Here is a 26,798-nt window from a genome sequence, read left to right on the forward strand (position 1 = left end):
ACTCCACATGCCAGGCCACACCTCTCCTTTGCCTTCCAGCATTGTCCTGGGCTGCCTCAAGCAGTTGCAGCTGGGGTAGCTGCTTTGGCTGAGTTGGCCAGCTACAGCTGTGTCTCGTGGGCTGGCTGTCAAGCCTCTCTGGCTGAGCCAATTGCTGAAGGCAGGCCCAGCTGCGGCTCCTTGGCTGGCTGCCCAGCTTCCCCACAGAGTGCCTCAGCTCCACCTGGAGTTGCTTTGCCCCTGGCATCCCCTAAGCCAGTTATTGCCTTCTAGCTGGGCTGTAGGCTGGGGCATGGCTCTGAGCTGCTGTGGCTGCTTTTCTTCCTTGTCTGGTAAGGACTCTGCTTGGATAGCTGCTGGGGCCTTATTCCCACTACCTTTGCCTCTCCTTCTGCTCTGACTCCTTCAAGGTTGACCCAGCTCTCCCTGCTTAGCCCATCCTCCCCCTGGAGGGTGGGGCTAGCTGGCCTCCACCTGCCCCTTCTGGCCCTCTGAGGCTTGGGAGCTTCTTCCCCTCCCCCTGGTGTAGGCAGGTTCTGGCCCTGGTTGCTGGCTGCGGCGGCTGGACAGCTGTCTCCTGGCTGCCTCCCGTCACTTCCTCCCAGCAAGTCTGGGGGCTGTGCCTCAGACCTCGGACAGTATGTATTTTTAAACGGTCCTATTTGTAATATTCCCTGCCATATCTTACTTGCAGACTGGATATTGAACTATGTGGACCCCTGGCAATTCCATTCTAATTACTTTCATGATTGAAGGAAAATATTTAATGTACAGAACTTTAAGCATATTCCTTCTGTCAATTAAAAGCCAGCCCAAAAAAATCAAGAGAATGTTCAGGCCTAAACTTTGAAGCATTTCCATGGGAAGATGTTCACTAAGGATACTATTAAGCCTTTGCAAGAAAAAAATATATAACTTGACAGAAAATATTCCTAATGATGTGGATTAAATAAGAGACTCAACTGCAAAAACAATGTATTTGTCTACAAGCTTTACTGTAACTGAGAATTGCCACTGTTCATGTATGTACACAGTCCAGCTGATCAGGGTTAAATAAACTACATAAACTGGTATTTAAGAGGTTTCCCATTTCTTGGAAACATTAAGATGGTTTAGATGTTCTGTGGCATATCTGTGTTCAGGAAATTTAGAACTCAATGCAGCCATTAATTCTTGCCGCTTTGCTCGCCTATTTTCTTCATTATGCCGATACTCCTGCTCTTGTGTCATGTATGGCTGGCTCAGCCAATACTCATTTTCAGCTTCAATTTCCAACCTTCGAATCATATTGCACTTCATTTGATAGGTAACCATCCTTGGCCGTCTGTGTTTACCAATCCATTGTCTCCCAGGAATCTTGTTTCGAAGTAGTGCCACAGTCAGAAACATTCCGTTAAAAGTTAAATTTGATTTCTAGAAAATTAACAGCAACAAGTAAATATGCTTTAGATCACAGCTTGAGCGCAAAGCGATGTACTAACAGTACTGTTGGAGACAAATTATAAAATGCCAACTTTTAGCTGTTGACATCCAGTTTTATCCTTATTGGGGATTCTAGTAAGTACATCTTTACCAGCAAGCCTAATATCCCTTCACCAGTGGGGAAGCACCATTCTGAGTTCTCAGTGAATTGCAGAGAACTTCAAGGGGTGAATGGGTGTCCTCTCACTTTAAGCTAGCTTTGTAGAATCAGCATGCCAATGGATTGATCTTTTCTAACTTCATGCCAAGCGATGCAGGTCCTTCTGTTTGCTTAGCTACTCACATGTAGCCTGAACAGATAGACTGTGGCTAAATTCTCACTGGGGTGATAATTCTGTGGCTTAACTGAGCACTTTGGACTGCAAGTTGGAAATAACATGACTGAATGCATACAAAAATCCCCCTACACGGAAAATTAGATGTTGGCAAGAAAGATTCCACTTACCTTTCTCGCTGCCATGGATGTGGAAAAAGAAAGAAAACCAGTGTGGTATAGTTAGAGTGTCAGACTAAGATCTGGGAGACCCAGGTTCAAATTACTAGTCTGCCATGGCAGCTTCCTGGTTGAATTTAGAAACAAGTTTATCATCTCAGTGAGAAGCCTATGCTAACCTAGCAGGCCTAACCTGGATGGCCCAGGTGAGGCCTATCTCATTAGATCTCAGAAGTTATGTAGAGTCATCCCTGATTAGTTACTTGCATGGGAGACCACCAAGGAAGTCCACAATCACTACACAGAGAAAATGGGAAACCACTTCTAAATGTCTCTTGCCTTGGAAATCCTATGGTGTTGCCCTAAGTTGGCTGTGATTTAACCTCACTTTTCACCACCAACTCTAGCAAATATATTTCTTTAGGCAACTAATTGAGTATAAGACAAAGAATGCCTAACCATAACTTTCATTTTAAAAAGATAGGTCTCAAGGTATCTCTTATCTAAGAAATGTGCCTATTTCATGATAATTGAAACAACAGTTTCGGCTTGCTATGTAACAAGAAAGTAGAAAGGAGCACTTAATGCATGTGTATACTTTCCCCCTGGTGGGAAGGCAAGAGCAGGAAAAAGATAGGAATTACAACAACCTAAAATACATGTTACAATCCAACTAAATGAATCTAGAGTATTTAGAAGAATGATCTTGTAACGTTAAGACAGCTGCCGTCATGACAGCTGCACAATTTTAACCATCTAAGTAGTTTGTTTTTTGTTATTTTCCTAAACTTTTGGGAACAAGGTAAGCTAAACAGAAACTATAAAACAAAGGCTGTAACCCTATCTATACAAGAGTAAATTCCACTGAATTTGGTGATACTTCTTACCTTAACAAGCGTAGGATAAAGATGTGCAATCCACACTAATGGCACTAAGGCAGATTCAACTAACTTTTTATCTCTCCAATTGGGCTGGCTTAGTCCTGTCCAGGTCAAAGCTTCTGAATGAACCCAAAGTTCAGGCACGATTTCTTGACAGGAGCTTGCATCAAGGGTGAGGGCCTAATATACAAGATTTGATAAATATGGAAGCCACAGTCCAGTCAAGTTCTTTACTCCCATTTACTCAACAGCTTTAAGCATGCGCAACTCTACTGGATTAGGGCCACAGAGTTTCATTCTGTAATAATAAATCCCTAGGGGAAGAGTGGCTTCAAGCTTATATGAAGATATGCAGAACCATGTATTATCGAATATTTTAGTTTTTAAAAGGGACGCCAATTATAACACACCTGTTCTCACACTGCATTAAACATTACAAAAGGTGCTCTGCTGACAGCTCAACTATGCTGTACGTCTTTAATCAACAACAGTCTGTCCACTGCCTTGTAAAGCAGTAAACCAACCATGCCAGTTTTCCTTTAAAATGTGTAACTGTTTAACCTAACAATGGATCTGGTTGAATTTCATTTATTTATTGTTTGCCTTTCTGAGACTCAACATGATCTACAGCTGGGACGTCAACAGGGCAATAGGGTCGAGATAGCATAAAATTTGAAAACAAGCCAACATCTGATACAGAGTTAAAACAATGCTGAAACAAAGCACAATAATTAGCATGACATGATAAACAATGCAGAAATTACCTAACAAGACTAAACTTACAGCAACAGACAGTAGTCTACAGTCCTCATCCCTTTACCAAAGCATCTTCCTGAAACATTTCCTTACTGTACAACTATAGGAGGAAATCTCTTAACAGCCTTCCTATCTCTGTAAAAAAGCCCTCTTGAAAAATTTTAAGTAGGGCTTCCTCGGTCCTAGGGAACATTTTAACTAACATTATACCATACTAGCTTTGACACGGCTCATCGATGGACCAAATGAATATCAGTAAGAACGTGTAGGGGAGCTAGGCTTGCTAAGAACTGGGCAATTCCTGGAGGTTTGGGGGGTGATGCCTGAGGCTGGTGGAGTCTGGGGAGGCGAGGGACTTCGGTGAGAGTATGATACCACACAATGCACCCTCCGATACAGTTATTCTCTACAGGGAAACTGATCTCCGTCGCCTGGAAATCAGTTGCGATTCCAGGAGATCTCCAGCCACCATCTGGATCAGATACACCATACACGGCTGAAACCAGATACTGAAGGCGGCTCCAGCAGGAAAATCGCCGTTCCCCCTAGCCACTTCCGCGCCCCAGCGAGCTCTGCCGCCGTTAGGGAATGTGCATTTACATTTGTGCATATGTGCACAATATTGTACATATGTGCATCTATACATTTCCTCTAGGTTTCGGCGGGGGGCGGGGGGGAAGTCCTCCCTGGAAAACTCACCGAATACTAAAAGCTTCTCCAACGTACCTCAGAAACAGCCTTTCAGGAATCAAGATGGCGTCACACACACACCCCCCAGAAGCCGCTCCGTTCGCACTACTCTCGCGAGAGGCCGCGTACGTGTTCCTCGAGTGACCAATGAGGGTTTTGCCACGGCGAGGGATTCAAAGCGCGAGGCGGGAGGCCCTGAGGGAGAAGAAACGGCAGTTGTTGCACTGGAGCGGGAGAGGTGCGTGAGGAGGTTGGAGCGGCTGGCTTCTTGCTATGGACGCTCGGGCGTGTTTTTCCTGCGTCCCTCTTATGGTGTATTAGTATTGGGGAGTTGGAACTTCTAATCCCTGTTTACCATGATGTGTGCGTGGAGGTCAATGAACAGCAAGCTACCATAGGCTCTCTGGGGTGTGTGTTTTAAGTGGATAGTTTTAGGTAGAGTCGTGTTGGATCTGCAGTAGAACAGCAGGATTAGAGTCCAGTGGCAATTTGGAGACCAAAAAGATATCCAGGGTATAAGCTTTCAAGAGTCCGAGCTCCCTTCGTCAGATACCAAGGTGTCACTGGACTCAAATCCTGCAATTTTTAAGTGGCTTTCTTCTCTTCCTCTTCTTTACACTGTCTTCTTTCATGGATATCCGTGTGATATACGGCATCTCTTCTCTTTCGTTGTCCTCTAACTGCGATTCAGTTTTATTTGCATGCGTGGTTTGTGTCTCACTGAGACCCAGAGCGAATTACGCAGTGCAGGTCAACGATTCGGACGTTCAACAAACAATACCATAGGGCATGGGTTACAGAAACCTGGGAGGGGGAGAAGCCTGTTTTTATTATGTTATTTTCTGTACTACACCCCCCCACCCCACCCCGTGAGAAAGGCATACGGTTACTTAATTAAAAAGACGAGCGTATCCGTTTCTAGCTATGATAGATGGAAATACTATACTGCCGGGTGTATGTTTTTTGTTTTCAAGCTAGATGAGCAAATAGACCCTCAGACCCCACTTGCAGTCTGGTTAACATATTGGCAGCTCTGTCCTATGCAGGAATGAATGGATACAGCAGGATCTTTCTGGTTTTCAAACTTTTAAAAAAAAAATACGTGTTTAAATATTTCCCATTGTAGTATTCCCTTGTGCCATAGGTTGCTGAAAACTTGCTTTGATGGCAATAGCAGCAAAATGTTGTTGTGCTTAAGGTTTCCTCCAGCATGGATCTGACAGGAAGTTTCTTCGGTAAACTTCGAGCCTTAGTGGTCACTTTGGAGAGACAAGCTGAGCAGTTGAAGCAAGTTTTTCATGGAGATGAGACAGGTAAGAAGGGAGTATAAATGACAGTTTAATTTGTGGTTAGTGGGCTTGCTTCTGTGGGATTATCTAGTATGAATATTACACAGCCTTTTTGTTCTGTACTGTGACTATGCCTAAATTGTACAATAAAAGATTTGTTGAACAGATGCTAGCCCTAATCCCAAGAATCAGCTCTTGAAATCAAGGCGGACATAATAACTTTCTCTGGATTGAGGTTTCGGGACTGATTACCATCTCTTAGTTCCGGGGCCACATGTAAGATTTAATCCTGGCTTGCTATCCATAACCATGGCCTAAGTATTCTTTTGAATGGTTGAAGATTGGCAGTAAACTAGGATTTGAAAATGTTTGAAATGGATTTGCAAACCTGGATTAGATGTTGTATCTGTACTGTGAGCAAACCAAGGCTTCCAAGGCAGATCCCAGTCTTTCTATAGTCTCCTCCTAGGGAGAGGACTTAGTTTCACAAAGTCCTAAATGTGTAGCTTCATTGCACATTTAGGACTTGAACTATGATTTTAAGACAAGGATCAGATGTAATGACAATGCGTGATACTGGCCTTACTTGAATGAGACGTGGTTTGTTTCTAGTTTGGAATCCTGATTTGCACCACTACCATCAACTGTAGTTTTCTGGTCCTGATGTAATAACAAACTACAGTTTGTTGAAAATCCTCAAATTGACTATATTAGCTTGTTAACACGTGAGCATGGGAGGGAAGGATTGTAAGAATGAGCCCAGGCTCATTTATGTAGCACAAAATTGTGGTTTTGCATTATCTTATTAGTCCTGTTCATTATAATCTGTACTGTGAGCAAACTAAGGCTTTCAAGGCAGATCCCAGACTCTGTATAATCTCCTCCTAGGGAGAGGACTTAGTTTCGCAAAGTCCTAAATGTGTAGCTTCACTGCACATTTAGAACTTTAACTAAGATTTTAAGCCAACTCCTTTCACCAGAACTTACTAGCATTTCAGTATAATAATGATGACAGCTATTGATTTTAAAAGCTCATCATGGCTTCAGAGAGACTGTAGGCTGAAACACATTCATTAGCATTGCATGCCTTAAAATATCTTAAAGATACTGAATTGTGCTTCTCCCCCCCCCCCCAATTCATGTGTTCTGAAGAATTTGAAGATGACTCCCCAATGAGATATTTACATGAACTGTACTCTGAAGTCAGGACACTGAAGGTACTACTTGGTTTGCTATGGCTTACTTTGTTTTTATAGTAGTTGCGATATAGGGCTCGTTTACAGAATGAAAGTTTGCAACAATTTTGTTTTGCTTTTAATGTGTAAATCTGCTTAATTGCTGAAGCAGATAGTATATTCATTTGGCTGTTTATATTTTTGTGAATGTGCTAATAACCTAAAGCCTGCAAAGAGACTACCCCACAACTTTCCAGGAAGCTGAGTGAGGGCCTCCCCTTCTTTCTTTATTAGAACAATAACACAATAAATGAGTGTTAGCTGTTATGGTCAGTATTTTTGTTGTAAGTTACAATAAACAAAAGGTTATCTAGCTCCAAGTTGTCAACAGTCAATCCCTTGTCATGATCTGTGCAGACATGCCCTCAGTAACATTCAGTGGGATTTCAGGGAGGGGATAAGGAGGGAGTTACCTATCAGTGTTCAAGTTTTGCCTCAGATAGTGGGCCATGGATTAAAGGCTGCTTTGTTCTTGCTGTCTCATGAAAACAGTTGTTTTGCTTATTTAGGATGTGGCCTACATAAAGGGAAAATATTACATATATTTGTAGCTGACCCCAGTATGTAGGATGTTTGTGAAATGTCTCGATTCTGTCCTTCTATGCTAAATAATCCATTATATCTTCCAATCAACAGTTCAGTGTATTTCCCATGTTCTGTACAAAAAGATGGGGGAATCTGTATTATGGATTTCCATTTTGCGAAGAGACAAAAGTGTACCGTTTTTTAAAGGTTTTGTAAATTCTGCTATACTGGCACTAATGACAAGTGATCTTGTTACGTCCTGAGCTTGTTATATAGCTTGGTAATCTAACAATATACTTTTTTTAAATTAAAGGGTGAAGTTGCTAATGTTCTTGTTAAGAATTCTGAAGAAAGAGATGCCATACATGACTTCATAAAGGCCAGCAAAATTCTGATGAACAGAAATGCAACAGATCTTGAAAAAATAAGAGAACTTTTTGAAAAATATGGATATAAACCAGTTATTACGGAAGAAGGTAAAGATTTTTTTCTTCCCAGTCTAAAAGGTTTGGCGACTTTCGGATATTTGTATTTTGTTTTGTATTGGAAAACTGTTCAGAAAACATAACTACCACCATGTTTCCTTAAATCAACTGAGATATTATTTTCCAAGTTTGTTTTAGAAAAAAAACCACCGTGGTAATTTTGCATGCTGTATAAACTCAATTATTTTTTCGAATAATCAAAAATACCTGTCTAGCAAAAGAATCCATATGGTGCACTTAATATGGTTTAAATGTTATATTCCAAGTTTTATGTATAATTATGGGGTGGATTCAATCCAATTTGACTCTTGCCATTGGAGGTATACTTCTTAGCAAAGGGGAATCATTACATTAAATTACTTATAGATATGACAGCTCAATAGCATGTGTTTGTCTTACAGCGTGTCATTTTTTTTTTAGGACACTAAAAATTGTTCTAATTTCAGGGTTAGGAAAAGCTGTGTACAACAGAGCACTTTTGTCTACTAATATATTTCAGCTAAAATTCTGTTAACTGCCCAACATTTCTTTGATTATTTAGGTTAAAACTAAGATAAATTAAGGTGACTTGATACAAAAATAAAAAGACAAAACACAGGAGAAAGTGATTAATTAAAAATTGTTGATACTAAATTCTGGGTATAAAATTCTGGGTATAAGCAACTAAGGAGAGGGAATGAGAGTTATATCATTTAGCTGTTCTGTTACATATTTTGAATGTATTTTTCTATTAGTTTAGTCTAATTTTAAATGTAATGTTATAAGTTTTTATGCACTTTCTATTGTTGTATCTTTTCTTTTAATATAAATTTTTTTAAAAACTGCCCAACTTGGTTGATGCTGTATCAGTTCGGAATGTGACTAGCTTTATGAAATAATGCATTTTTAATGGTAAATTCTCAATGGGGAAAAATGCAGTAGTGTAAGATCTCATGGCAAATTACTGCCTGCATACTGTCTTCTGAATTAAGGAGTATGGTTGAACTCAGACATCACAAGAAGCTATAATATGAACAGAGGTTTGTTTGTCTGAATGTGTGGACACAGTTTGTTTGCTTAAAACTCCCACCCAACTCCTTTTTAATCTGTAGAGCTTCCTGGAATACTTCCTGGTTTTATGGTCACAGCAAATTAGAGGTTGATCAAATTAAAAATTGCCCGCCTCCACAGGTGAGGTGGAGAGATGCAGGGAGCACACAAACACAACCAACTGCGATCATGACAACAATCTGTTCATTTTAGAGCTCTTGTCATTGCGTCAGTGCAGCTCTAATGTAAACTGCATTCAGATGTCATGACATATCATGGTCTGTCATTTCAAGAATGAATCTTGGAAGGCTTCTGAGAGGAGGCAGCACACTTGCTCAGACCATGCTCCTGATTTCTGGATTTTGGAAATATAAGACTGAATGGCAATAGAGGGAATTGTATTCTTTTTCAATATCTTGAATTTATGTTATTTCTCAGCCTGTAAGCTAACTATCTTTTTAATAAAGCAACAAAAGATGAAGCTGAAATTGATTCTGGATTTGCCAAGTCTGATCAAGAGGAACTGAAAAATCTTGCTTGCCCTGAAAACTCTTCTGAACTTGATCCTCTGGTGCGAATTCCACAACTTTCAGATTTTGGACTTTCAAAATATGCTCTCCCCAGTACTTGGAACACAGCACACCTATTACCCCAAGCCCATGTAAAGAAAGAAGAGCCAAGAGAAGATTTTTCTGTGTGCTTATCACCCAAGGCAGAGCAGTTCTGTATTAATGGGCGTGATCTTTGTCTGGAAGATGACACGGCATATTTAACAGAAGACCAAACGATTTTCCTTCTTAACAATGCAAAAAAAAGAAAGTAAGTAGCATCCTTCCGAAGCTCATTGAGAAATGAGATGTTCTTACTACCTTATTGTACCTTGTATTCAATGTAATCATTCAGAAGTGGTTTGTTTTCTGCAAACGTTATTTAATATATTTAAAACATATCTGTGCTGCCTTTCTATTCAGCTCTGAGTGAGCAAGGCAGCAAACATTCCAAACTATAAAATGTTTAAACTACAAATGCATACATATACTCAATATTTAAAACAAATAAAACATACACAAAAACAGACACGCAAGGGAGGCAATGCCAAGCCAGGGCAAAAGCAAAACAAAGTCTGCGCCTGGTGGCTAAAGACAATAGAGGGACACAAATCTGCCTGGGGAGTTTTGAAACCATGACCGAGAAGGCCCTTTTTCAGGTAGCCACTTGCCTAGACTCAGATAACAAGAGCACCTGAAGAAGGGCCTCTGAAGATGACTGGAGTGGTTAAGTTCATATAAGAGTAAGCGGTCCTTGAGGTATACTAGCCCCTATTTGTGTAGGGCTTTAAGGTCAGTATCTTGAATTGGGCCTGGAAGCAAATTGGTGGCCATTGTAGATGGATGAAGACTGGCTGATATGGTCCATACAATCCTCTTCAGTCAGCATTCTGTACCAGCTATAGCATCTGTACAGTCTTTAAGAGCAGCCCCATGTAGAGCATATTTCAGTAGTCTAATTTAGTACACCACAGTGGCAAGATCTTTTTTTGGACAAGAAGGGTAGCAGCTGGCTTACCAGCCAAATCTGGTGCAAGGCACCCCCAGCCACCACTACCTGTTTCTCCAACAGGAGGCCCAGGTGCAGCTGCCAAGAGGTGTAGGAGAATTAAAAGGGTTACACTTCCCCTGCCTCTCTCTCTGGTCATGTCATCCACCATGGACACCAAGGCTTTTTCTATCTCATAGCCAGACCTGAAACCAGATTGGAATGGATCCAAACGATCTGCTTCATTCACTGTGAAGTTACCTAGCAAATATAGGTGTAAATGTTTACCGGAGAAAGAAGTGAGATGATACTGCTGCAACAACCCTAGAAGAATATATTTTTAAAGAAATAGTTACTGCTTCTTTGTCTGTCTGTCCCCTTCTTCCTCCCCCCTGCCTGCTCCAGCTGATCCACAGGGAAAAAGAGAAAGGAGATATAAAAGTCAACTAACTTTTTAGGGACTTAGAACACTGGATGAGTTCTTTAACCATGGTTTGCTAAAACATATTTTTGTCTTTTCCTTAGGCAAGCTAATAACATGAATGGACCATCAATGGTGTTGCCATCAAAACAGAACCTAGTTACACCTGGGCAAAAAAGTAAAGTGTGTGGTAAGTCCAAGATATTCAAAATGGGCTGCATAAATCTTCAAAGAGCCATTCAAAAGTGGAAATCAAAATATGATTAGTCACACAATCTGAGTTTGTATTTTTTTTTTTTTTGTCTTGGCAACTTGGCTAAACTAAAACTGAGGTAAAGATGTGAGCTTCAGGATTTGCCAGAATGCTGCTTTTTGTCAACAGCATTCTCACAGGCCAAAATAGACTTGACAGCATTCTTGTGTAGGACACAGGGATGCTGCTGCCATTTTAAAGCCGTGTATGGGTGATTTAAAAATGCTATGAGGGCCTGATCCTGACTGGGCCTACAGTGCATCAGGACATGAAACTCTTGTTTCTGCCCCTCTAACCGGAACTATGAACTTGTGTTAAATTGTCATACTTTCTATCACAGATTATGATTATATGGCTTCACCAGCAGCACCCACTTTCTGCACACCTGGCTTGAAAGTTCCCTCCAGAAAGGACACCATTCTACCCAAATCAGCAGAGAGTAACCAGTCAGATGCATCTAATCGTACAGATGAAGATACTCATCGAGACCATCAGTCTCCGAAAAAAGAACCCAAAGTAAATACCAAATAAACTTTTTCTTGAAAATGTTGAGCGTCATAGTTAGATTGTCCCATCACATCACCACATACAGAGGAAAGATTCTGTATAGAGTTTCAGTGGTGAGGATCTGAAATTATTTTTCATTTTATAAATAAGGTGTTTAGCCTCTGAGTTACAGCTGCCGACACTGTGATTCTTCCACAGCAAGTGTGTGCGGTCCAGATGACACCAAATAAAAGTTACGTAGAAGAAGCTGTTGCTTCTGTCCTGCCATCAAACAAGTATCTGGAATGTCTTGAAACACCTGCTCCTCCTGTAATATCAGACTACAGAAACATACTTGCCACTCCTCCACCAGCTCCTGAAATAACTGTAATTCCAACACAAATTTTGCAGGTGAGATAATTAGATCCTTTTGCAATTACTGCCGAAATGGTGCATTTTTGTAAGTTTTTGGCCTTTTTATATGGGGGAAGGGGAAATGAAACCAGAAACTGCTATAAGCTAGAAACACACTTTCCTAATTTCTTTTAAATTTCTTTAGATTTTATCCAAGTACAACTCAAATGTAGAACCACCTAGATTAGCAGAGAAGGTGAATAATGAAGGAATTGCTGCACAGTTTGAAAGAATGCCTACTCTTGGTATCAGTAACAAAGAAAACAGGTGAGATTTAAGCATGGGAATAACAACCTCAGGGCCAGAAGCATAATGAAGTAATATAGGACTATATGTATGCTTGAGTGTCTATGAATAACTTGATTTTTTGCACTGGCATATTTCTGGTGCAGCACTATAGCACAGTGCCTTCATAATTGTATCTATATTCCATTATTAATAAATGAAATTATTGCTTTGTGAATATATAAATCTGGAGATTGGCGATGCAAACACAAGACAGTTATTTATATAAACCTGAAAAAAGTCCCAAGTTTGCAGAGAAAAGTGCAATCTAAAAAATAGAGGGGTTAAAAAAACCCAAATAAAAGCAGTGCCTGTCATTTTAAGAAATTAATGGTCTCCGTGTCCTTGTTGCCGGCAGTATTCAAGCTTTGTTTTCTGTCAAAAGAAGACAGGGGCAGGGCGGGGCCCTTTCCAGGGCTGTTCTAGCCTTTGAGGGAGGACTCATCAGAGCCAGGACTGGATCCTTGCTTCTGCTTATGAAAGCCAGTGTGGTGGAGGACTTGGAGTTTCAGACTAGAATCTGTGAGACTGTGTTTCAAATTCCTGTTCTGCCATGGGACTCGCTGGGTGACCCTGGGCCAGTCACTCTCAGCCTAACCTACCTCACAGGGTTCTTGTAAAGATCAAATGGAGGGAAATGATGTAAACTGCTTTGGTCCACTTTGTGGGGAAGAGCCAGGGTATATAAATGAAGTAAATAATACTGCTAAAGATGAGGAGCAGGTAAAATATAGATTGGTGGGAGAGTGGGAAAGAGAAGGAAGCAGGGAAAGATGAAGATATGGGGGGTGCCAAGAAGAGGTAGTGTGGGAAGGGAGTGGAGGGAAAATGAGGTGCCCCCTTGCAAAATCCTTGTGGGTTCTGTGATGGCACCTGGTTGTCATCTCTTTTGAGGTATATTTTGACTGCATGGCTGATTTTGTCGTTTAGCCCTGATGCAATGGGGGGGGGGGGGGGGCGCCAGTGGCCAGCAATGCACAGCTGGGCCTATTTTTTCCCAGGTAGAGGCTGTCAAGGGGAGAGAAGTTGAAGATGGTGTCAGATAAAAGTAGACAAGGTAGGAGGTGTGAAGGAGATAAAGTATGGAGGCTTATGGAGGCTTTTAGGGAAGACAAAGAAGAGATGGTGGGGAGAGGAAAATGAGAGATCTTCTGCAAGTCCTTGTAGACTCTGTTAGTCAAAGGCATAGTCTCTGGGAACTTTCTAGTCACAAGTGTCATAAACTTAGATGGGCTCGGAGCGCTTGTGAATATCGTCATTTAAGTACTGAGGTTTAGCATGGAATCTACCCCTTGGGAAGGGGTGGAGTAAGCTGGGAATGAGATGTAGCCAGTGGACAGTCTCCTAATTCAAATTGCCACCTCTTATCTGTTGATCCAGATATGTTCCAGGAAAGGGGGAATAACATTGCACTCCTCAAGTATCCTTTAAAACAGAGGTGGTTACAAAAAGTGTATACCTACAAGAAGACTTCACTTAATGTCACTTTAAAAACAGTCCCAATACTAAAATGTAACCTATTCATTTATATTTGCAGTGAATATTGTGGATGAATCTAACATGAAGCCTAAATCTTTGTATGGACTAATCATGTTCAAGAATATTTTTTTTGTTCTGCTTCCTGAGATGTCTAAAATGAAAAAGTGGCAAAGACAAGAATATTTCTGTACAAATGATTTGGCACCAGGTTGAACATTTCTGCACTTTTATGTCATTTATAGTTAACTTAATCAACACATTTGAAAGAAACAGACTTACTATTCAGTGTCTTATTCTGCCTGATCATGTCTTAGGCAACCAATATTCTATCTCTTATTAAAAGTTACATTGGCTCCCTGCAGTGTCTCTGGGCAGCATCTGCTGCATAACAATGACCCACTGAGAGAGAAATCCTATAATGGCATGGGACATGCAAGAAACAGGAATTTTTTTGCATTTCTCAGGGAAGTAGCTGTTGGAAGCATATTGTTACTAGCTATCAACTTTGTCTTATATCTAGTTAGAGAATAGCATCTTATAAGTAGGAGGAATGCTTTTAAAAGATTTAGTACTCTCCAAAGTGGGCAAGAACTATTGTCAGTTGATATAGCAATGTTATTGAACTAGAGTACATAAACAGTATGCCCTCTGGCCCTCAAATGAGCATTCAGAGAACTGAAGAGTATAAGGTGCATATATATTCCTTTTGCATTTGGGAACCCTAGCCACAAATATAATCTACAAAACCTAACTCCGTTCATTGGCAACTAATTATTTGGAATGCCACATGGAAAGGAGCAATGAAGATCGCAAAGTAGTGGGCCAGACTCAACTCTTTAGATTGGCAATAGCACTAAACGTCAGTAGTCTCTTCACTCTCACCCACAGTTAGCAACTACTAGCCCAGATGCTAGTATTCAGTGTGCTGGGTTTGGGCCTGGGGCACCCAGCTTCTGCCTACTCAAACATGTATAAGCCTTTAAAATTAGTGTATATTTGAATGTTTGTGACCCTTGCAGATTGGGTCCTGGTCTAGAAACACTGCCCTCTAGAGAGGTGATTTCTACACAGAGGCCAGGTGAGCAGTTGCCTGTGTGAATTTCCAGAGAAGAAAAGAAATTGAAGTGCTTTCCCATGAGGAAGCAGAGAATTTCTGTGGAAGAGAAGTAGAAGTAAGAAGGGCAGTAGGCTGAAGAGTGGCCATCTTCTGGTGTCGGCCTTTGATGACAGAGTTTATGAGACTTCTGTTCTGCTGAGAGAAAGAAGTGGTTTTCCAGCTGGTGAAGAACGCAGACGTCACCAAGCCCAGGCCTCCTTGAGTGCATGAGTTAAAAGCCCAGAGCAGTCTCACATTAATATTACTCACCTTGGGTCCCAGAATACCTGGAAGAAAGGTGGGTATAGAAGAATTTTAAATAAACACAATTTTAAAAGGTGTGAAAGAGACTGAATAAGGGCTTACAAACTAATGCTGATAAGCCAATATTCAATTCCTTTTGATCTTTAAGAACCTTTATGATGGAGGGCACACAAAGTATCAAAATATTTTTCTTTCAGTGGTCATATAAAAATTAGAATACTTTGAAGGACTTTTCAGAAGACCGTGCAACGAAGGGTCTTTAATGCAGGCTTCATCTTGTTAAGTATGGGAGCTTTTAACTAATTTTCTCCTTTTTATAGGGAGACATTGAGCTTTATGCCAAACACTTGTGAATACATGTCATGTACAATGGATAGTCTCTGCAGCCAAATTTCTCTAAGGAGATTAGTCTCCCACCTTCAAACTGACCTTGGTGCTTTGTTAAAGATTTCACTGTACAGATATTTGCTGAGCTCTTGAAAAGGAGTCACTTGTATAACAGCCTTTTCTGGGTAGATGTTTCAGCTTTTCTATGGGTAAAGGAGTTCCAGTTTGAAATAAAAGGTTTGAATGCTTGTTCTTCTGAATCTACTCCTTCAGTATTTTATTGATAGGTTTAAGCACGTACATGGTCCTTCTGTGTGTACTACAGAAAGGGCAGGGGAGAGGTGCTTGATGTATAGGACAGACCCACTGATGCCTCTCATTACTGTCTATTGGAAATATTACATAATGTAAGAGTATATGCTTGGGTCATTAATACACTGGGGTGCATTGATCAAAAGAAATAGTACATTTCCTGTTCAATCATTACTTTAGGTATTAGTGTATCAAAGCCCCACCCCAGGTTTAGACTTTTCCTACACTTCTGGCAACTGAGTCATTTTTAAAATTATTATTAAAATGCCTTGTAACAGTAAGAGCAGCCATAACCTCCAGCTATCCCTATTTCTGCATGTTTTAACAGTTATTGGAAGTGTGACAAACAAAAAGTCTTCACAAATAGTAAAGATTCCAGTAGCACCTTTAAGACTAACCAACTTTATTGTAGCATAAGCTTTTGAGAGCCACAGCTCTCTTCATCAGATGCATCCCTGGGGAGGGAGTTCCAAAGTTTGGGTATCATGACTAAGAAGGCCCTTTTTTCGGTTGCTACCCATCTAACCTCAGTTCGTCTCCAAAGATGCCTAGGGTGAACAGGCAGGTTCATGTGGGAGAAGGTGGTCTTTTAAGATGTGTTAGCCTCAAGCTGTGTAGGGCTTTCAAGGGTCAATACCAGCACCTTGAATTGAGCCCAGAAACAAAATTAGAACTGGCCATATGCTTGGGTATATGGATGGGATAGAAGCAAGTGTTTAATGCAGCCTGAGCAACTGATATTCTAAACCTTCCGTTCTTAGGGAAGTAGTTCACATTTTAAACAGTCAATTTTAAAACTACCTCATCTGCTGTAATGTCTAGACAAAAGGTCTAAAAGGTAAGAAAGCAGTAGTAAAACTTGCTCCTCATTTTGCCTTTGACCATTTGTATCCTTGCTTGTCACCATCAGGAAGCATGATTTCTATTCTGCAAAGCACCCTGATTTTTAAAGAGGTCTTCTAACAACCCATTTGTCTTTGTAAGAAACGACTTGTCTCATTAACAGTAACAGGAGAAGATGGTTGCCATATGAACAGTGGCATATTTTGCACATACAAGATATTAAAGAAACTGATTTTAGGAAATAGCTAACTTTCATTTAAAATATGATGATATAGTCTGACCAAGCCGACTTTTATAGCTAGAGAAATGCACCAAGAGAAGGCTAAGGTTAGGAACAGAAATAATAATTCTGCTTCTGTCCAGTAGAAAGGAAGCTAGCTGCAGCACTTAAGATTCAGTAGGTACAGCTCTCCAAATCAAGCCCCTCTTTAAAGCTGTAAGAGGATTATTAAACCCAACTATCTGTAACCCTACTGCATAAGCTCTGCAGCCCCGTTCCCCCAGGTCTGAGCCAGTTTTCAGGGCCCAGTGTTAGCAACCACCCCTATACATAAGTAGAGGTGCCTTCCATTTACCTAGGAGGATCTTCATATCCAAGTAACTTTTCTATACCTAATGGGATGTTCCACACACACAGCACAATCATAGAATCTATCCATTCTGTAATGTGGTCATCATGAACAGGTTTGAAAATGAGATTAATGTGGCCTTCCGAAAGAGGCTTTTGAATTTTTTTCCCTTAAATTATTATCTGTTTGTAACAACTGTTAATGCAACAGTTCACCTGATTGGATAGTTATCTGCACATCTGTTCTCTTATGATCACTTCCACAGAACTGCCCTGATCTAATAAATAAGGGTATCAGAATAGAAAACCGATTCCCTTACATCTATCACTTGTTGGATCAAAAACTAGAGATGGCAACTGATGGCATCTATCAACCTGACGCTGCTTTCAAGGGAACTTGCACCATTCCCCATTCTGGTGTAAGAATCACATACATACTTTGGAAAGTATTATTACAGCCAGATTAAAATATTTTGTACAATAATTGTGTGAAATGGTTGAATACAAGTCATACATCGTTCCTGGTATTTGTGCTTCTATTACAGCAAGGATTCCAGCACCCGTACCTAATAATTTGTAGGTAAGGAAAATGAAGTTTTCTCCCCCCCCCCCCAGGTGGCCATGTGGAATGTGTAAGTCGCACTAGCTTTCTTTTTCAGAGGCAACACACCACATTTTTCTCCACTTGTACCAATGCAGTGACTAAGGCAAATTCTAGCTTCACAATCAGGTTTCATTCAAACAAAATCTCAACAGCAGATTTATGAAATACAACCAACATTTTATTATCCACGCTCATACATTAATGACTGGGTATCACAGTAACACACCTGCCTCAAAACAGAAGAAGTTCAGAATCTGCACATGACTACCTCTGTTGCTTTAGCATGTACTTTGGAAACACTAGACTGGCCCATTTCAAATTAAATGGAGAGAACTTTTCCAAGCAGTTGAAAGAACGTTTTTCTAAATATATAGGTTCCTTTTAAAGAAAGAATTAGTATTTCCAAAATTTGTCTAGCATTCGTGCTTTGCATCAAAATAAATTTCTTCCCCGAATCAAACAATCTGTAATTATGCAAATAATGCAGTGATCAGAAGAAACCAAAATACTAGTAAGGTCTCATGCGACCTGATGGAGGTGGTGCTCGATTTGGAGGTGTAATTGCTATATCTAAGTAGTCACCTATCTGGAATTTCTGAGACTGCAGGGTCATGGAATCATCTGTGCCCTTTCTGCCTGACATTGTACTGCCGATCTCCTTCACCCTGTAGGAAGAAGTGAAAAGTACAATAATTTACCTACAGTAAATCAAGTCTCTGAAGACTACACTAAGAATTATGTTCAGCTTGAAATACCTTGTCTGGAAGAATCTATGTTACATATGAGGCCACCCTTCAACCCCTATATTTGCCTATCCTCCAAAGATCGTTTGACTTGACTGCCAGAGGCCTGGATAAAATATCCAGCTAGATGTCAAAGTAGGGCCCCATGAACTAGCAGGAATTTCCTTGGCTACTCTCACATGGGAATAGCCCAACTGCTGGAGTGCACTAGAGGTTACACTTTTGTTTGTAGCCTCCAGAGCTCCAGGAGCCCCATAGCCTTAAGCAATTACTCAAGTTTGTAGGACAATAACCTGAGACCCCAGAGCCTCCTTTACAATACCACATTCTCCAGGAATTCAAACACTGGGCCAGGGAATGCCATCAAACTGGTGCACAGCCATTGTCAAAGCAGCCTAAGCTGGTCCACCACTCAGGTAACAATCTGAATCACTCTGCTGCACCCTGTCTGCTGACCTAGTATGCCCATATTTGGACTTCAAGTGTCAACGCTCATCTGTATGTACTCAATCCAAAATTCAAACTTGCCAATAGGAAACAAGACCCTGCACCACTGAGCCAACCCCACTGTGGATCCTAAACTCTGCACAGAATTTGGCTACTGAATTCCCCACTGAATTTAGTCACTTCAAATCCTAAAAAAGAGCATAGTGAGCCCCTCTGCCTCCTGCCCTAGACTACAGCCCATCAGTCTTTCTTTAGGCAGCATATGGTTTTCCTGTCTCCCTTTAGACTCCCCATTGGTACCCTGATTAGGCTGCAACCAAGGGCAGCACTGCTAGAACTGCATTATAGTATTATAACGTTTTATGCTTTTCCTAACACTTCTAGTTTTGTATCTTAATTAGGAGAATAAAGATGTTCTTACTTGAGATCTCCTCACTTTGCCTCATCTTTTTAAGTGTTCTGACATTTAAAGCCCTTAGTGGACTGAGACCAGCATACCTGCAGGACTGCCTCTTACCCTATACTCTCTAGAGGGTGCTCTGCTCAGCAGACAAACATCTACTGGAGGTCCCTGGCCCCAAGGATGTTCATCTTGCCTCAACCAGAGCCCAGGACTTTTCAGCCCAGACTCCAGCCTGGTGGAACTTTCTGGCAATTTGGGCCCAGCAGGATTTGCTATCATTCCGCCTAGCCTGTAAGACACAGATGTTCCGCCAGGTCTTTGGTGGTTGAAGCAAACAGGTCTCCTATTTGGCCTCCTACTGGGGGGGGGGGGGTGTCCCCTCCTGTTTTTTTGCTTCTCTCATCTGTTGATTGCCACTGGCCACCATGGGCCCAGAATGACTGTATGTGGGACTATGCAATGTGCATTACTAAGGATGGTTTGTGAACCTGCATCTGCTCTTTTTATGCTACTAGTTTTTAACTTTATTTCCGTTTCTTTTAAATTGGATATGATCCACTCTGGGCCTGCTTGCAGGGAGAACAAATTACAAATCTAATAATAAGGAAATATTGTTCTAGAAGGAGATCCATGTAGACAACAGATAGTTACCCCAGAACATGTGTATATTTCTACACATGTAGATGACACTTGAGTGAGCGGCAAACCTGGCAGATGGACAGATTTGGATAGGGTGCACCAGGCCAAGGTCGCAAGCAAAGGCCTTTCCCAGCTCTGCTTCCAAGATCCTAACTTCACAGTCCCAGAACAAATCCTAATGAAAACAGCTGCTGCCATCACTGGCTTTATTACCTGTAACCCGGCCTTTTAAGATCCGTGAAAACTATTGCAAAGTTGAAATGTGTGCCCTTCTTGCGTGCTTCTGGATAGACTTCTTTCACTAAACTGGTCAGTTCTTTTAGAGTCGCATCCATCCTGGAAAAAAATGTAGCAACCCACACTGTAAAGCAGCACAGCAACGTCCTGTTCACCATTCCTCTAAAAGACTCAAGGCAGCGCGTGGAATTTTCCAATTATGATATTAAGGTTAAGGGGACAGGAAACAGAAGCCTTATCCAATCTCTTCAGAGGTGGTTTCATGTACAGCTACACACACACTATAACATTTTGTCCCACTTTTTATTATTTGCCCCTTGTCACCCCACTTTATTCCCAAGCCACTGTTTGCCCTTGTACAATAAGCACATGTAGAAATCAGCACAGAATAAAAGACAAGACAGACAAGTCTGCTTCTGGAAAAAAAAAGCTTGAATAGAACGTCAAGTTTCTTGAGATATATCTGCCCCAAAGTCACAAGCATTAATTTATGAGCCACCTTTCTGTTTAAAAAAAAAATCAAATTTATTTATTTACAATATACCCAAAAGCAAAGTATTTAATTTTTCAGCAAACTTGGAAGCACAGCACTATTCAGGGATGAGATTAACTATACTACCTATTCCTAATGTGCCCCAAGACAGACTGAGTGAAGGTGATGGGGAAACGCACAGAATCTTTGTCCATGGAAAAAGGCAACAAACTAAAGAAAACAGCTAGTACCCCGGGGGGGGGGGGGGGGACACACACACTTTGTGCCTCTCTGCAGCCTCTCTTTTCCACATCATACTGGAATCTTCCAGCTTCACCCTGCAACAGATACACTTGTAACCAACTAAGCTCCTTAACTCTACCAACAGATGACAGATACCGCCCACGGCTTATTGCTGCAGAGTTCTGTCTTTTTTACTAGGGATGCATGTAGGAACTTCAGACACCCTACATGCTGAGAGGCATACATTACACATCCCCTTCCCCCTTGCTCCTTCCACACACACCAAGGAAGGCACAGACCCCAAACTGAAGAACATTTTCAGTGCAAAATACAAGTATGACCCAGATGTATTAGTGATTGATCACACATTAGCCCCAAGAGGACCAATGGCAAATTAGATGAAAGACATGAGAGCACAACATGGCTTTCCCCCCCCCCACCTGGTAACTGCTAAACTTTGGTTTCCCTCCCACCTCCCTCTCCCTCCTGCTGCTGCCTGCCTTCCTTCCTCCTGCACGCATACAGCTCATTCAGAAGGCTTCTCAGGGGCTGGCAACATCACAAAGGCCTCCCGAATATCCTCATCCGTGTAAGGTGCCTTCTGGGTTAGAAGTAAAGAGGCATGCAATGTGCTGATTCTGATCCTTTAAGCACCTGCACAAAATGAAAGGATGCTCAACATTCTGGCCAGTTTTTTGCTAGATCTGCAGCACACTGCAAAGACCGCACAAGATGTCAGAGGATACTCAGAGGAACTGAAAGGGAACTGAGTGCACTGTTCTTTAAGCTTTATCCCTCAATGGGCCAACACTGCTTTCAGGTAACAAGACGGCTGCAAAAAACTAGGATAGGGATACAGCCCACTGAGAGCTGCTGTAGCATAGTGGTTAACTGGTTGGGTTATGAATCAGCACTCTGCTAGATTGATTCCCACTACTGCCATGAGCTCTGCAGGTGGCATTGGGTAAGCCACTCAGCCACCGCTCCCCAGCTCTATTGTGGGGATAATAATAACAACAGTCTTTGTTCACCACTTTGAGTGGGCACTAATCTGTTCAGAAGGGTGGTATATAAACACACTGTTACTACTACTACTGGCTTCCAAAGAAGCCATAGCATACAGCTTATCTCAGTTTGGTGTAGTGGTTAAGAGCAGTGGGACTCTAATCTGGAGAGACGGGTTTGATTCCCCACTCCTCCACTTGTAACCAGCTGGGTGACCTTGGGTCACCCAGCTTCTAGGAGTTCTCTCAGCCCTACCCACCTCACAGAGTGATTGTTGTGGGGATAATAACATACTTTGTAAACTACTCTGAGTGGGCATTAAGTTGTCCTGAAGGGCGGTATATAAATCAAATGTTGTTGTTGTTATTATTACGCAATGAAGTTGTATCAGTCTTTATGCTCTGCATCCCTTATCTGCCTTCAAAATGCAAGGCAGACGATGTCACACAAACTTCACTGGATGGATGTTCTGTTTTTCATCCAGAAGCCCAGAGCCTCATCCGTCATAAAAAACATAGGAACCCTATTTTTCCTGTCTCACCACAGGTGTCAATAGTCCAAAGCAAAGCTCTGAGATGCAGAGAGATTTCACTCACCAGGTATAGATCTGAAGCTCACTGGAGGGTACATTTCCTCGGGCAAACTCATCCATGCGATGGTGACGCCCATTGTTGGTGGTGAAGACCCTCAGTAAGAGAGGGCAGGTCTACGAGGCAAACAGCAGACAATTAATTGGCAGAGGGGCCACACTACACCACTGTTCCTTCCAACAAGGCAGTTCCACATGACAAGCAACTCAATATTCTGAAGCCACTCAAGTGCAATCCTAAAGATCCCACTTGCTGTTGTCTCCAATATGGAAATGTTACATAGAGATCTTGCAGCTCTGCTTGTCCGTATGAACAATATACAATGCATCTGAGATCTCTTCCTCACTGCCCTCCTCCCTCTCAAGACTCCAAATCTTGAACTCCTCTCTTATACCCCTCCTGTTAGCAACAGATGGTCATATCCCCCCCGCCATAACTCCACTGAACACTTCATTAATGAAGAAATAATAGATGGCACTAACCTCCCCAATATGTTCCAGGACCATTGCACAAAGATTGATATATTTTCAGTTATGTCCCTAAATTTTTTAAACAGCAATCTCATCTGATCTTGGAAACTAAGCAAGGTCAACCCTGATTAGTACTTGAATGGGAGACCTCCAAGAAAGTCCAGTATTGTTATGTTGAGGCAGGCAATGGCAAACCACCTCTGAACATTTCTTGCCTTGAAAACCCTAAGGGGTCACCATAAGTTGGCTGTGACTTGATGGCATGTTCCACCATCAAGAAACATTTTCTTCCTTTTCTTAAGAAAGTGGTCTCAAAGTGATCCATCAGTAAAGGGATAGGAAGGACCTATAGACTTTACTACTATTGCTGTAAGTATGATAGATTATAGACTCCATTACTAACACGCTAATATTATCATACTGGGGTGTTCCTTTGTTGTTTAATATGTCAGTCTTAGAGTTACTTATGCTCTGTTTCAGCATTTCTTCAACTCTTGCATTGGATTTCTCCTGGCTTTAAATCTTTGCAAATTTGCATGCATACACACACACCCATAGGTGTTTTATTGAAATGTCTTCAAAACTGATTGTACTTACACTGTGTAATCCACCCTGAGTCTCAGTGAAAAAGGCAGACTAAATAAAATCAATGTTTTCCACCCAGAAAACCCAATCTAAAAAGTTGTTAGAGCTACATTTGTTCTCAGTATGCATTTATTTGCCAAGTGGTGGCCTTATGGTTTCAGACGTGTATGTGTAGAATGCAATAGAATTTTTATTCAAGATACAAATAGATGCCTTTCCTTCATTGAAACTTCAGCACTTTATACACATACACACCCTAAAAATACAAAGCCCGAATACAGTGAAACAGATGTTTGGAAACTCAGTCAACAGGGGCTGAGCGAAGCTCAGGCAGGCACGGTCCACACACATCCTTTTACCATCTGTTGACCTGCTCGGGAGAATGGGGGCAGACCACTGCTTTTTAAAATAAAGCCAGTTCCTAAATTCAGAGGTCAGCCATCAAAGGTTGAGCCACCGAAGGAAAAAAAACAAATCAAGTGATGCGCAAGCACCGCGTCGAGCGCACACTCGACTGCAGAGCACACCCGCCCGTGTTGCTGCTGCTGCTGCTGCTGAAGGTGAAGAGCGATCCTCCTCTCCTTCTTCCCGCGTCACTCCCCATACCTTCTCCCGATCGATGGGCTTCTCGGGTTCTTTCTTAATCTCCTCCTGCGTAACGCGAGACTCCACCGCCATCTTCCCGCCCGTTCGCCCCACTCGCTCCCCGAGAGAACAACGCCGCCAAGCAAGGCTCAGAGGAGACTGCGCCGAGCTGTGGCTCCGCGCAGGGCTGGGCCTTGCAGCGCCACGACCCCTTCCTCAGCCCCGCTGCGCCTTCGGCCGCTTCCTCCTCCCGAACGCAGAACTCCGGTTTGCTATTCCCACCGAAGCAAGATGGCGGCGCCCATCCCCAACAGTTCAGCGTAGACTTGAGAGGGCCGCCCCGCTATAATGGCGGTCATCTCGCGAGACGACGCGCTAACTACGGACGAGAAGTTCAACTCGTCTTTCAAAGCCTGGAGCTTTTTCAGAAGAGGGCGGTATGGCTGGCTGCTATGAGGAATTCTGAAGGGGAGGCGGTGGCCGGTGTCTAAAAGCGAGTCTCAGCGGTTGTACCGTGGGCAACTCTGGCCCGTATTAGGTTGACGATCCTCACGTCATGTAGACACGCGTGTCTGAGTGTACCTCTACGCCTATCGCAGGTGTACGCTCCAGTCAGGTGTTACGTCCACTAGATACTGCTTGCAAATTAGAAACAATGCTCTCCCACGCTTAACAGACATACTGTATTCTCTCACTACAGATGCAGATTTTCTGCTTTTCACACCTCAACTCTTATCAAGTATTATCACACCTTACACCCTTACCGTCCCACCTTTTGACTGGATAAAACCCTCCATAGTTCCACTTCTGAATGTATCTGAAGAAGAGAGTTTTGACTTTTAAAAGCTCTTACCCTGGAAATCTAGTTGTTCTTTAAGATGCTACCAGTTGGGTTGCCAGCTCCTAGATGGTGGTTGGAGATTTGGAATTAGAACTGATCTCCAGGTGACAGATCAGTTCTCCAGAACGTGTGCCTTGGAAGGTGTACTTTATGGCATATGCTGATGAAGTCTCTCCTCAAACTCCATCTTCCCCATGCTCCGCCCCCAAAATCTCAAGGAATTTCCCAGCCTGGTGCTGGCAAACCTAGCTACTGGACCCGAATCTTGCTGCAGAAATTGCTTACCACTGTTTCCCACAGTAAATCATTTTGTCTGCATCTGCTTTTACTAATCCCAGAAGAACAGCAGAATTTGAGTCCGGTGGTTCCACTGCAGACCAGCACAGCTACCCACCTAAAACTAATCACAGGAAGAGTAGCTTTTGTCAATCTGTTTTAGCAAAATTAAACAGGGATCTAGCAACAACTAACAACATTTATCCCAACATAAACTTTCATGAGTCAGAGACCACTTCATCAGATATATGGAGTGTCTATCCAAAATATAACTTCAGCAGCTTGGATACTCCTATATGGATCACAAAAGGTGATGCTGAAATTAATTTTGGTAGTCTTGAAGGTGATAGTGGATTGGCTGTGATAGTGTGGCATGGCATGTATAAGGATAATCCCTACCTCCCCAGTATTATACATCCTGCCATACTGCTGTATAAATTTGCAAGAGAATGTATTATGTGATGTGCTTTGAACACTTGAAATGCACTCCGTCCATTAACAATATTACTGATAGTGGTGGCTTATTTTATTTGACCCAATGTATGTCATGTATCTATTGAGAACAGAATCCTCTTCTTTCATACATAAACAGAGTTTGGCCTCTTCCACCAATTCTGAGTCTGTGATTCCCCTGGATCAACAACTGTCTTTTGGAAATTGGATATATGCTGAATCAAAGCAAAGTAAAGGACTGTTGTGAATATACTCTTAAATCTCAAATAATCCGGCACCAACTCAGGAATCTTTGTGCCAGGAAACCTGTTGTGCAGTAGATTGAGCATTACACTGGTACGGCCAAAACCAGCTGTTATCAAAAAACATATAAAAGATGTATTTGTCTCAACATGTTTCTGGTTGCATTCTTTCTCAAGGGTTGTTAAAATAGTTGTGGACAACACAACAACAGACTTGCATGTGTGTATAACTTTCAAGATTTCCTGTACCAAAATATCATCTTTGAATGCATCTAAATGCTCTAATAATATCTGTATAATCTCCAGTATTTTTACCAAGAGACAAACGGTCTCAATAAAATGGTCTCAATAAAATAAATATACAAAAAGAAAATAGCCTCTGTATCATTTTTCATGAAGCAAAATGATACTTGAAAGCTGTTTTCCTTTTTCAGATCTGTTTGAATTTATTGAGACTATATGTCTCTTAGTAAAAATAAAGGAGATTATGCAGATATTATTAGAGCATTTTACTGTGATCAAAGCTGGTGGAATTTTAAAGTTATGAGGGTGTGTAACCTAAAACTTGAATATTTTTTATACTGGTGCACAGGGAGTCAGTGATAAAGAAAGCTGAGCATGATGAATTTTTGTCTTTTGTTAGGGTTGCCAGCCTCCAGGTGGGGACTGGAGATCTTCCAGTATTACAATTGATTTACAGGTGACAGAGATCAGTTCCTCTGGAAAAAACAGCTGCTTGGTAGGGTGGACTGCAGGTTTATAAAATTACACATGGTGTGGAGAAAGTCAGTGGAACTTTTTCACTCTTTCCCATAATAGTAGAATTTGTGGGCATCCAAGAAAATTGATGAGCAGTAGGTTCAGGACAGATTTT

At 41.7% G+C, this 26,798-nt stretch overlaps 3 protein-coding genes across 6 annotated transcripts; 1 reads left to right on the forward strand and 2 right to left on the reverse strand.

Moving 5' to 3' along the window:
* Positions 1-974: 974 nt before the first annotated feature.
* On the reverse strand, positions 975-4,310 carry MRPL57 (mitochondrial ribosomal protein L57). The gene is made up of 3 exons (XM_054973971.1): positions 4,252-4,310; positions 2,803-2,976; positions 975-1,413 (listed from the first exon to the last, which is right to left on the reverse strand). The coding sequence occupies exon 3, from the start codon at positions 1,387-1,389 to the stop codon at positions 1,075-1,077; it is 315 nt and encodes a 104-aa protein (XP_054829946.1). The 5' UTR covers positions 1,390-1,413; positions 2,803-2,976; positions 4,252-4,310; the 3' UTR covers positions 975-1,074.
* A 102-nt stretch (positions 4,311-4,412) lies between these two features.
* On the forward strand, positions 4,413-17,507 carry SKA3 (spindle and kinetochore associated complex subunit 3). 4 transcript variants are annotated; one of them, XM_054974087.1, is made up of 10 exons: positions 4,413-4,480; positions 5,387-5,555; positions 6,684-6,748; positions 7,605-7,767; positions 9,273-9,624; positions 10,867-10,952; positions 11,356-11,531; positions 11,721-11,912; positions 12,061-12,182; positions 17,356-17,507. In XM_054974087.1, exons 2-10 carry the CDS (start codon positions 5,453-5,455, stop codon positions 17,369-17,371), a joined length of 1,275 nt encoding a protein of 424 aa, XP_054830062.1. In that variant the 5' UTR covers positions 4,413-4,480; positions 5,387-5,452; the 3' UTR covers positions 17,372-17,507. The 4 variants fall into 4 exon arrangements, with proteins under 4 accessions (XP_054830062.1, XP_054830059.1, XP_054830060.1 ...); XM_054974084.1 differs by lacking the exon at positions 17,356-17,507 and adding an exon at positions 13,738-15,626; XM_054974085.1 differs by lacking the exon at positions 17,356-17,507 and adding an exon at positions 13,738-15,626 and having other exon boundaries at positions 4,418-4,480; positions 5,441-5,555.
* A 342-nt stretch (positions 17,508-17,849) lies between these two features.
* SAP18 (Sin3A associated protein 18) lies at positions 17,850-24,442 on the reverse strand. Its single transcript, XM_054973044.1, has 4 exons — positions 24,134-24,442; positions 22,479-22,588; positions 20,139-20,261; positions 17,850-18,358 (listed from the first exon to the last, which is right to left on the reverse strand). Exons 1-4 carry the CDS (start codon positions 24,203-24,205, stop codon positions 18,202-18,204), a joined length of 462 nt encoding a protein of 153 aa, XP_054829019.1. The 5' UTR covers positions 24,206-24,442; the 3' UTR covers positions 17,850-18,201.
* Positions 24,443-26,798: the final 2,356 nt, after the last annotated feature.

This window comes from Eublepharis macularius, chromosome 3, assembly GCF_028583425.1.
Source record: "Eublepharis macularius isolate TG4126 chromosome 3, MPM_Emac_v1.0, whole genome shotgun sequence".
NCBI lineage: Eukaryota > Metazoa > Chordata > Lepidosauria > Squamata > Eublepharidae > Eublepharis > Eublepharis macularius.